The sequence below is a fragment of the Macaca fascicularis genome, chromosome 1, assembly GCF_037993035.2.
Source record: "Macaca fascicularis isolate 582-1 chromosome 1, T2T-MFA8v1.1".
NCBI classification, from domain to species: Eukaryota; Metazoa; Chordata; class Mammalia; order Primates; family Cercopithecidae; genus Macaca; species Macaca fascicularis.
This window is the reverse complement of record NC_088375.1, coordinates 26,914,794-26,927,549: the sequence shown is the minus strand read 5'-3', so window position 1 is coordinate 26,927,549 and position 12,756 is coordinate 26,914,794. Positions and strand designations below refer to the sequence as shown.

The 12,756-nt window shown below is 39.0% G+C and overlaps 1 protein-coding gene across 9 annotated transcripts in view; it reads left to right on the top strand.

The window, feature by feature from the left end:
* Positions 1–12,756, top strand: part of NME7 (NME/NM23 family member 7) — a 207,820-nt gene that overhangs the window by 71,590 nt on the left and 123,474 nt on the right. For all 9 annotated transcript variants that reach the window (XR_012420493.1, XR_012420552.1, XR_012420498.1 and 6 more), the window contains one exon: positions 205–310. Coding sequence is in view for 6 of the 9 variants with exons in the window: in XM_074007630.1 (XP_073863731.1) it covers positions 205–310 (106 nt within the window). In the remaining 3 variants the exon portion in view is untranslated. The remainder of the gene's footprint in view (positions 1–204; positions 311–12,756) is intronic.

Sequence of the window (12,756 nt, the reverse complement as noted above, 5' to 3'; positions counted from 1 at the left end):
TTTATATGCTCTTCCGGTTATAAGTCTTGAAACAGGGTTAATCTAATCACTGTGTCTTTGTAAAACTCATTTTTAGAAAATCTGAAACAAAAAATTTGTATGAAACTCTAAAAGTAATTGCATGATCCTCCTCCCCCACAGAAATATCTTGTAAGTTCCAGCTAAGAGATCACATTTGTCAAAATCATTTCTCTCTGTTTTTAGGAAATGGAGTTGTTTTTTCCTTCAAGTGGAGGTTGTGGGCCGGCAAACACTGCTAAATTTACCAATTGTACCTGTTGCATTGTTAAACCCCATGCTGTCAGTGAAGGTAAGTGCTATGCTGAGTACACTATATTCAATACATTTTTTTAATAGGAGAGCAATGTTTATTTTCTTGATGTACTTTATGTATAGAAATTTAAGTATACTTTTAGTATTTCCATTTTTTTTCTTTGAAGGCACTTGAATAAAGGTGACAAAATATAAGGGAAAATCTGTCTAAATCTCTATTTGTCTTTTTCTTTGTGCATTTTTAGGAGGTGTTCTTTGAGTTGCCGATCACGCTCAGGCTCAGTCATACTGTTGCAGGTCTTGGTTAATTAACTTTTAGTCTACCTCCTCTCTTTCCAATCACCAACTGTGATTCACTTAATTTACCTAATTAGCACTCCTTTTTTTTTTTTTTTTTTTTGAGACAGAGTCTCGTTCTCTTGTCAAAGCTGAAGTGCAGTGGCATGATATTGAGTTACTGAACCTAAGCCTCCCGAGTTGCTGGGACTACAGGCATACACCACCATAACGGGCTAAGTTTTCTATTTTTAGTAGAGACAAGGTTTCACCATGTTGGTAAGGCTGTTCTTGAACTCCTGACCTCAGATGATCCACACACCTTGGCTCCCAAAATGCTGGGATTACAGGCATGAGCCACTGTGCCCAGCCAATAGCACTCCTGTTGTACAAATTAAAACAACATCTGCCATACCTCCAATATACCCTTCCTGAGAAAGCTAGAGAAATTTCCTTCAGTTCTTTGTATCTGAAACAGTTCTTTGACATATGTATGTAAATACATGTTTGCATATATACATATATATAGAGAGATAGTTTGCAAGTTCTTTTCTTATTTTTGTCTCAATTTCTTTATTTGATTTATTTTAGTCTGGTGTATATATTTTTGTTAAGTATCTCAAATCTTTTTGGAAGTAAGATGGTATATGGTTAAAAAGATCACCCTTAAAAAACTAAAATATACTAAATAATATACAAAAGTGAATGGATTTAAAAATTTTATGTCTTCTAAGTATCAAAGTAATCCATGTATGTAGTAGAAAAATTGGAAAATAAAAAACCATTAAAAGCGGAGTAAAAAATTACTGAATTCCCATCACCTGAAGATAGTCATAGTTAATATTTTGATGCATTTCCTCCAAATCCTTTTTTTCTGCATTTGTATGTGCATGTGTGTACACTGATACACATGAATGTAATGATTGAGATGTAGGTCTATGGGCTGTTGTTTAAATACAATTTTTGTGAGCATTTCTGGCTGCTGTTAAGTCCTCATTAATATTTTAATAGATTATGTAATATTTAACAGCAATTGTATAAATGTAGTATGGTATTTGGATACTTAGGTTCTTTTCAATGTTTTCATATTAAAATTAAAACTTTGAAGAATATCTTTATACATAAATATTTGATGATATCTCTAATCTTTTCCTCTGGCCAGCTTCCTAGAAATAGAATTACTTGTTGGAGGGATATGAGCCTTAGAGATCTTGCTGCATAATTAATACTTCTTTAATTATTTAGGAAGTATTTTAGTATATTGTAAATCCTTAGGACCATAATTATAAGGAACTAACATGCAGCATGGGTAACACACACTTACGGAGAACTAAGAACTTGTTTTATGAATCTGGGTGCACCTGTATTGGGTGCATATAGATTTAGGATAGTTGAATCCTAAATTTTTAGGATTTAAGAATTGTTGAGGGGGATGGAGCAATATGGCTGAATAGGAACAGCTCCAGTCTCCAGCTCCCAGTGCGAGAGACACAGAAGACGGGTGATTTCTGCATTTTCAACTGAGGTACCGGGATCATCTCACTAGGGAGTGCCAGACAATCGGTGCTGGTTAGCTGCTGCAGCCCGACCAGCGAGAACTGAAGCAGGGTGAGGCATCGCCTCACCTGGGAATCGCAAGGGGGAAGGGAATCCCTTTTCCTAGGCAGGGGAACTGAGACACACAACACCTGGAAAATCGGGTAACTCCTACCCCAATACTGCACTTCACCAAGGGTCTTAGCAAACAGCACACCAGGAGATTATATTCCACACCTGGCCAGGAGGGTCCCACGCCTGTGGAGCCTCCCTCATTGCTAGCACAGCAGTCTGCTACCTAAGGGCAAGGCAGCAGCAAGGCTGGGGGAGGGGCACCCGCCATTGCTGAGGCTTAAGTAGGTAAACAAAGCCGCTGGGAACCTCGAACTGGGTGGAGCCCACAGCAGCTCAAGGAGGCCTGCCTGTCTCTGTAGACTCCACCTCTGGGGACAGGGCACAGCTAAACAAACAAAAAAAGCAGCAGAAACCTCTGCAGATGCAAACGAGCCTGTCTGACAGCTTTGAAGAGAGCAGTGGATCTCCCAACATGGAAGTTGAGATCTGAGAATGGACAGACTGCCTGCTCAAGTGGGTCCCTGACCCCTGAGTAGCCTAACTGGGAGACATCCCCCACTAGGGGCACCTCACACGGCGGGGTACACCCCTGAGATGAAGCTTCCAAAGCAAGAATCAGACAGGTAGACTCGCTGTTCAGCAATATTCTATCTTCTGCAGCTTCTGCTGCTGATACCCAGGCAAACAGGGTCTGGAGTAGACCTCGAGCAATCTCCAACAGACCTACAGCTGAGGGTCCTGACTGTTAGAAGGAAAACTAACAAACAGGAAGGATACCCACACCAAAACCCCATCAGTACGTCACCATCATCAAAGACCAAAGGCAGATAAAATGACAAAGATGGGGAAAAAGCAGGGCAGAAATGCTGGAAATTAAAAAAATAAGAGTGCATCTCCCCCTCCAAAGGAACGCAGCTCATTGCCAGCAGCGGATCAAAGCTGGATGGAGAATGACTTTGACGAGTTGAGAGAAGAAGGCTTCAGTCCATCAAACTTCTCAGAGCTAAAGAAGGAACTACGTACCCAGCTCAAAGAAACTAAAAATCTTGAAAAAAGAATGGAAGAATGTATAACTAGAATAATCAATGCAGAGAAGGCCACAAACGAACTGACAGAAATAAAATCCATAACATGAGAAATATGTGACAAATGCACAAGCTTCAGTAACCGACTCGAACAACTGGAAGAAAGAGTATCAGCGATTGAGGATCAAATGAATGAAATGAAGCAAGAAGAGAATTCTAAAGAAAAAAGAGGAAAAAAATGAACAAAGCCTTCAAGAAGTATGGGATTATGTGAAAAGACCAAATCTACATCTGATTGGGGTGCCTGAAAGTGAAGGGGAAAATGGAACCAAGTTGGAAAACACTCTGCAGGATATCATCCAGGAGAACTTTCCCAACCTAGTAAGGCAAGCCAACATTCAAATTCAGGAAATACAGAGAACGCCACAAAGATACTCCTTGAGAAGAACAACTCCAAGACACATAATTGTCAGATTCACCAAAGTTGAAATGAACAAAAAAACTGTTAAGGGCAGCCAGAGAGAAAGGTCGGGTTACCCACAAAGGGAAGCCCATCAGACTAACAGCAGATCTCTCGGCAGAAACTCTATAAGCCAGAAGAGAGTGGGGGCCAATAGTCAACATTCTTAAAGAAAAGAATTTTCAACCCAGAATTTCATATCCAGCCAAACTAAGTTTCATAAGTGAAGGAGAAATAAAATCCTTTATAGATAAGCAAATGCTGAGAGATTTTGTCACCACCAGGCCTGCCTTACAAGAGACCCTGAAGGAAGCACTAAACATGGAAAGGAAAACCAGTACCAGCCATTGCAAAAACATGCCAAAATGTAAAGACCATCGATGATAGGAAGAAACTGCATCAACTAACGAGGAAAATAACCAGTTAATATCATAATGACAGGATCAAGTTCACACATAACAATATTAACCTTAAATGTAAATGGACTAAATGGTCCAATTAAAAGACACAGACTGGCAAACTGGATAAAGAGTCAAGACCCATCAGTTTGCTGTATTCAGGAGACCCACCTCACATGCAGAGACACACATGGGCTCAAAATAAAGGGATGGAGGAAGATCTACCAAGCAAATGGAGAACAAAACAAAAGCAGGGGTTGCAATCCTAATCTCTGATCAAAGATCAAAGGAGACAAAGAAGGCCATTACATAATGGTAAAGGGATCAATTCAACAGGAAGAACTAACTATCCTAAATATATATGCACCCAATACAGGAGCACCCAGATTCATAAAGCAAGTCCTTAGAGATTTACAAAGAGACTTAGACTCCCATACAATAATAATGGGAGACTCTAACAACCCACTGTCAACATTAGACAGATCAACGAGACAGAAAGTTAACAAGGATATCCAGGAATTGAACTCATATCTGCACCAAGCAGACCTAATAGACATCTACAGAACTCTCCACCCCAAATCAACAGAATATACATTCTTCTCAGCACCACATCGCACTTATTCCAAAATTGACCACATAATTGGAAGTAACGTACTCCTCAGCAAATGTACAAGAACAGAAATTATAACAAACTGTCTCTCAGACCACAGTGCAATCAAACTAGAACTCAGGACTAAGAAACTCAATCAAAACCGCTCAACTACATGGAAACTGAACAACCTGCTCCTGAATGACTACTGGGTACATAACGAAATGAAGGCAGAAATAAAGATGTTCTTTGAAACCAATGAGAACAAAGATACAACATACCAGAATCTCTGGGACACATTTAACGGAGTGTGTAGAGGGAAATTTATGGCACCAAATGCCCGCAAGAGAAAGCTGGAAAGATCTAAAATTGACACTCTAACATCACAATTAAAAGAACTAGAGAAGCAAGAGCAAACACATTCGAAACCTAGCAGAAGGCAAGAAATAACTAAGATCAGAGCAGAACTGAAGGAGGAGATAGAGACACAAAAAACCCTCCAAAAAATCAATGAATCCAGGAACTTGTTTTTTGAAAAGATCAACAAAATTGATAGGCCGCTAGCAAGACTAATAAAGAAGAAAAGAGAGAAGAATCAAATAGACGTGGTAAAAAATGATAAAGGGGAAATCACCACCGACCCCACAGAAATACAAACTACCATCAGAGAATACTATAAACACCTCTACGCAAATAAACTAGAAAATCTAGAAGAAATGGATAATTTCCTGGACACTTACACTCTCCCAAGACTAAACCAGGAAGAAGTTGAATTCCTGAATAGACCAATAACAGGCTCTGAAATTGAGGCAATAATTAACAGCCTACCAACCAAAAAAAGTCCAGGACCAGATGGATTCACAGCCGAAGTCTACCAGAGGTACAAGAAAGAGCTGGTACCATTCCTTCTGAAACTATTCCAATCAATAGAAAAAGAGGGAATCCTCCCTAACTCATTTTATGAGGCCAACATCATCCTGATACCAAAGCCTGTCAGAGACACAACAAAAAAAGAGAATTTTAGACCAATATCTCTGATGAACATCGATGCAAAAATCCTCAATGAAATACTGGCAAACCACATCCATCAGCACATCAAAAAACTTATCCACCATGATCAAGCGGGCTTCATCCCTGGGATGCAAGGCTGGTTCAACATATGCAAATCAAAAAACATAATCCAGCATATAAACAGAACCAAAGACAAAAACCACATGATTATCTCAATAGATGCAGAAAAGGCCTTTGACAAAATACAACAGCCCTTCATGCTAAAAACTCTCAATAAATTCGGTATTAATGGAACGTATCTCAAAATAATAAGAGCTATTTATGAGAAATCCACAGCCAATATCATACTGAATGGGCAAAAACTGGAAGCATTCCCTTTGAAAACTGGCACAAGACAGGGATGCCCTCTCTCACCACTCCTATGCAACATAGTGTTGGAAGTTCTGGCTAGGGCAATCAGGCAAGAGAAAGAAATAAAGGGTATTCAGTTAGGAAAAGAAGAAGTCAAATTGTCCCTGTTTGCAGATGACATGATTGTATATTTAGAAAACCCCATTGTCTCAGCCCAAAATCTCTTTCAGCTGATAAGCAACTTCAGCAAAGTCTCAGGATACAAAATTAATGAGCAAAAATCACAAGCATTCTTATACACCAATAACAGACAAACAGAGAGCCAAATCATGAATGAACTTCCATTCACAATTGCTTCAAAGAGAATAAAATACCTAGGAATCCAAGTTACAAGGGATGTAAAGGATCTCTTCAAGGAGAACTATAAACCACTGCTCAGTGAAATAAAAGAGGACATGAACAAATGGAAGAACATACTATGCTCATGGATAGGAAGAATCAATATCGTGAAAATGGCCATACTGCCCAAGGTAATTTACAGATTCAATGCCATCCCCATCAAGCTACCAATGAGTTTCTTCACAGAATTGGAAAAAACTGCTTTAAAGTTCATATGGAACCAAAAAAGAGCCTGCATTGCCAAGACAATCCTAAGCCGAAAGAACAAAGCTGGAGGCATCACGCTACCTGACTTCAAACTATACTACAAGGCTACAGTAACCAAAACAGCATGGTACTGGCACCAAAACAGAGATATAGATCAATGGAACAGAACAGAGTCCTCAGAAATAATACCACACATCTACAGCCATCTGATCTTTGACAAAGCTGAGAAAAACAAGAAATGGGGAAAGGATTCTCTATTTAATAAATGGTGCTGGGAAAATTGGCTAGCCATAAGTAGAAAGCTGAAACTGGATCCTTTCCTTACTTCTTATACGAAAATTAATTCAAGATGGATTAGAGACTTAAATGTTAGACCTAATACCATAAAAACCCTAGAGGAAAACCTAGGTAATACCATTCAGGACATAGGCATGGGCAAGAACTCCATGTCTAAAACACCAAAAGCAATGGCAACAAAAGCCAAAATTGACAAATGGGATCTAATGAAACTAAAGAGCTTCTGCACAGCAAAAGAAACTACCATCAGAGTGAACAGGCAACCTACAGAATGGGAGAAAATTTTTGCAATCTACTCATCTGACAAAGGGCTAATATCCAGAACCTACAAAGAACTCAAACAAATTTACAAGAAAAAAACGTACAACCCCATCAAAAAGTGGGCAAAGGATATGAACAGACATTTCTCAAAAGAAGACATGCATACAGCCAACAGACACATGAAAAAATGCTCATCATCACTGGCCATCAGAGAACTGCAAATCAAAACCACAATGAGATACCATCTCACACCAGTTAGAATGGCAATCATTAAAAAGTCAGGAAACAACAGGTGCTGGAGAGGATGTGGAGAAATAGGAACACTTTTACAGTGTCGGTGGGTTTGTAAACTAGTTCAACCATTACGGAAAACAGTATGGCGATTCCTCAAGGATCTAGAACTAGAAGTTCCATATGACCCAACCATCCCATTACTGGGTATATACCCAAAGTAGTATAAATCATGCTGCTATAAAGACACATGCACACGTATGTTCATTGCGGCACTATTCACAATAGCAAAGACTTGGAATCAACCCAAATGTCCATCAGTGACAGACTGGATTAAGAAAATGTGGCACATATACACCATAGAATACTATGCAGCCATAAAAAAGGATGAGTTTATGTCCTTTGTAGGGACATGGATGCAGCTGGAAACCATCATTCTCAGCAAACTATCGCAAGAACAGAAAACCAAACACTGCATGTTCTCACTCATAGGTGGGAACTGAATAATGAGATCAACTGGACTCGGGAAGGGGAACATCCACACCGGGGCCTATTATGGGGAGGGGGAAGAGAGGAGGGATTGCATTGGGAGTTATACCTGATGTAAATGACGAGTTGATGGGTGCAGCACACCAACATGGCACAAGTACACATATGTAACAAACCTGCACGTTATGCACATGTGCCCTAGAACTTAAAGTATAATTAACAACAACAACAAAAAGAAGAATTGTTGAATTGGACCCTTTACCATTATGTAATGCCATTCTCCAGCTTTTAAAAATCTATTTGGCTTAAAGATTGTTTGGTCTGAAATTAGGCTTGCAACTCCTGCTTTTTTCTGTTTTCCATTTGCTGGGTAGATTTGTCTCTATTTCTGTTTTGAGCCTATGGGTGCCATTGTATGTGAGATGGGTCACCTGAAGACAGCATACCATGTATCTTGCATCTTTATCCAGCTTCCTACTCCATGCCTTTTAATCGGGGCATGTAGCCCATTTATGTTCAAAGTTAGTATTGATATTTGTGAATTTGATCCTGTCATTGTGTTGTTAGCTGGTAATTATGTAGACTTCTTTGTGTGGTTGCTTCATAGCATCACTTGTCTGTGTACTTAAGTGTGTTTTGTAGTGGCTGGTAATGGTCTTCCCTTTCCATATCTAGTGCTCCTCTCAGGAGGTCTTGTAAGGCAGGTCTAGTGTTAATGAATTCCCTCAGCATTTTCTTGTCTGAAAGCATCTTATTTTTCCTTTGGTTTTGAAGCTTAGTTTGACTGGATATGAAATTTTTGGTTGGAATTCCTTTTCTTAAAGAATGTTGAATATAGGCCCTCAATCTCTTCTGGCTTGTAGGGTTTCTGCTGATTGGTCCAGTTATTTTGATGGGCTTCCCTTTTCAAGTGTCCTGTCCTTTCTCTCTAGCCGTTTTTAACATTTTTTTCTTTCATTTTGAACTTGGAAAATCTGATGATTATGTGTCTTGGGGGTGATCTTGAAGTATCTTGTGGTGGTTCTCTGCATTTCCTGAATTTGAGTGTTGGCCTCTCTATCTAGGTTGAGGAAATTCTCATGGATGATATCCTGAAATATGTTTTTCAACTTGTTTTCTTTCTTCCATTTCTTTCGGGTACGCCAGAGAGTCATAGATTTGGTCTTTTACATAATTCCATATTTCTCAGAGGTTTTGTTCATTCCTTTTTGTTCTGTTTTCTTCCTGTCTGACTGTATTATTTCAGAAGGCCAGTCTTCAATTTCTGAGATTATTTTCTCCACTTGATCTATTCTGCTGTTAATATCTGCAGTTGCATTATGCAATTCTTGTAGTGTGTTTTTCAGCTCTGTCAGATTGGTTGCATTATTTTCTATATGAGCTATTTTGACTTTCATCTCCTGTATTGTTTTATTGTGATTCTTAGCTTCCTTGGATTGGGTTTCAACATTTTTCTGAATCTTGATGATCTTCATTCCTATCCACATTCTGAATTCTATTTCTGTCATTTCAGCCATCTCAGCCCAGTTAAGAACTTTTAACTGGAAGAACTAGTGTGGTTGTTTAGAAGAAAGAAGGCATTCCAGCTTTTTCCATTGTAAGAGTTCTTGTACTGGTTCTTTCTTATTTGTGTGGGCTGATATTCCTTCAGTTTTTGAAGTTGCTGTCTTCTGGATGGATTGTTTTTCTTTTGTTTTTTATTTGATGCCCTTGGGGGTTTGATTGTGGTATAGGGTGGGTTTGGTTGTCTGGCTTCAATTCCAGTCTGCTCCTGGGTCTTGCAGGAGGCCCCTCTGATTACTGCCTTTGTGTCTGCATTTCTTTTGTTGGTTGTTATGGTCCAAGGGGCTCCCTCAGACTAGGGCTGCAGTTGAGTGACAAGCCCTATCATAGCCAAGGTGCCCTAATCTACTATCTATGTGCTTCCTGGGGGGACATGGGAGTTTCCTCTGCAAAACATCTGAGTGGCTTGCTGCCTCAATCTGGAAGTATGTTGGGGCATTGTGGGGAGGCCAGGTTGATTCTCTCATTGTCAGTCTTGCATGCGTCCCTGTGGTAAGGGTGAGTCCCCCTGGGGGCTGTCACTCACTCACCCTTTCCCATGTTGAAGAGGTTCTCCTGGCTCTGCACTGAGCCCAGACATACTGGTGCCCAGCTTTGCCCCTCTCTGTTCTCTGTGTTCCCCTGCTGCCTTGATGTATCTCATCATGGTTTCTCAGATGATCAGCGTGCAGAACCCATGTTCACCAGCACTTTTGTTTTCTCCCCATGGGAGTGGCACACATGAACTACTTCCAGTCTACCATCTTAGCCCTGCCCCCAGATATCCAGTCTAAAACTTAGTTTCTTTAAAACAATGATTTATCTCATCATTAAGACATAGAGGCTAAAAAGAACAAGGGAAAAATTGATGTATTATTTTTCACAATTCTGTGGGTTATCAATTGATGATTCTTCTGTGCTATGCCTTAAGTCATTCATGTGGCTTCATTCATCTGGAAACTGTACAGGAGCTGGAGGGTACAAGACTGAATCTCATTCTCAAAAGACTCTTTCCATGTGGCCTCTCATCATTCAGTAGTATAGCCTGAGCTTCTTTACTGAATGGTTTCTGGCTTCTCAGAGTAACATTCCAAGATAATCCTCAATGAATAAGTGCTCATCATGTCTCTGTTTGCATCACAGCTAAAGAAAGTCACATGGCCAGGTCCAGAGTCAGTATAGGAGGAGAATCTACAAGTGCATGAATACCAGAAATTATGGTTCACTGGGCCACCACTGTATCATTCTGCCTCAAGTGGTATAAGGCATCTTAAGTCCTTCACATGGTTGGGATGTGAGACTAGAACCTGAACCAGTAGTATTGTGACACTAAGATGCTAGATAGTGCTTCTCAAACTTTAGTGTGCAACAGAACCACTTGGGCAGACTGTTTAAAATTCTTATTCATTGACCCTAATTTTAGAATCTTTTTTCAGTATATCTGGAGAAAAGCCTAAGAATATGCATTTTTAAAAGAATCCCTGGGTCTACCTGATAAACACCCAGTACAAGAGCCACTTATGAGAAATTGTGGGCAGGGAACATCTTGCATTTCCTCTGGTAATCTGCCATCATCAGAGTCAAGCCTTATAAAAGTTGATACGTGATTGAAGATTCCTAGTTTGTTCACTATGGCAGGTCAATAGCAACCAAGGAGGTGGTTAGGAAAGAGTCACCTTTTGATTTTCAGTTGTTCTTATAACTCAGGTACCTGTGCTGGATTTTAGGTTGGTGAGAATTTTTTGGAGTAATGGAAAATGTTGAGTAATTGGGACACTCTGCTTTACACAAGTAACTTCTCTAATGCACGTTTACTTCTTTATAGCAGTTGTTTAATGAAAATAACAGTAAATCTTGATCTGTTGCTAGAAAGTGCTTAGAATGATCTCTCTCTAGTGAGACTGGAATGAAACCCAGTTTCATGGAAAGAAATAGCACTGGCAAAAATGTAACATGGGGTTTTCTCAAAAGTCATAGCACAGTTTTAAGCTTTAATAACTTCAGAACTATAAATACCACAAACAATAAATATAACTTATAAGCTTAATTATTTAAATTTCTTTATACCTTTTCAGTTTTTTTATTTTGAATAATATTTAATTTCAGTGTTTTGTTTCAGTAAACATTTGTAAAAGAAATTTAGATAATTCCTATTTTTCACTTTTTTTTTTCTATTTTAAGATTTAGAGTCACCATTTAGAGAATGATGTTATTGAGGCAACCTGACACACATGCCTTTGGAATATTCATTTGTTGACCCAGTAGGTTCTATGTATGCACAGAGACTTCTAGGAGGAACAACATTAATGTAAGCTTTATGTAAAATTTTGATGACAGTGCCACTCCTCTTGCCTATTTTTCATTCACTTGTCTGTTAGAGGACCATGTCATTTTAGAACTCATGATAACTAATGCTGAGCATAGCTACACATGATCTAGACCTGAGGAAAACATATCTTAAAGAGTTTGTAGCAAAGATAGAATGTGCCCACTCCTTTGCTTTGAAGGATCCTCTGGTACTGGTTTTCTGTGTCTCCTCCTAACCCTTTCCTCTGAAGATTAAGCATCTGTGTAATTGCACAATGACAAAAGGAAGAGAAGAGTTTCTTCCTCCCACGCTGTGGTTCTGCTCTTCAGGCTTTTTTTTTCTCTTCTACCCAGGAGCTGGGCCAGTCTTTATGAATCTGTGATCTGGGATTCAGGACACATGATGTTACTTTATCAGGATATGTTTTAAAACATGAAAACCCAAAGTAGCACGATCTCATTTTATAAGACTTTAAAAGATGATTCAAGTTACATGGCAGATTATAAATGCTGAAATTCTGACAACATAATTATAATTGATTCTTAGGAGGAAGAAAGATAGAAAATTTCTAAAGAAAAGGTGGTATCTTTCAGAAAGGTCTGTGAAAAGCTTGGGTTTCCAAATAATAAGTTAAAACATGGGAGAAGTTGACATGAAAAATGTTGAAGGGACATGGTCAGTGTAATTGATTTTTGAATGGATTAATAAATGGTACCCTTCTTTGCTTTTCTATATATTCACATATCTTACTTACTCTAGAGAACCTATGGTTCAAAGTTCTAACTTATTTTAGCTATTAGTTCTTTTCTAACCTATCACCAACTTAACATCTACTACGTCTCTTTTGACACTTAATATACGTACTGTGACTTCTATGTGTGCAAAATAGGAAGTAAGTTACTCATCCCAGTTATTTCACCAGAGCAATTTCATGGTGGTTATTGAAGAACAGCCTTGTTATCAAAGGGAGGGATAATCTTAGGATAATGTTAAGGATTTCAATTTAAGTGGATTGGAAAGAACTAAAA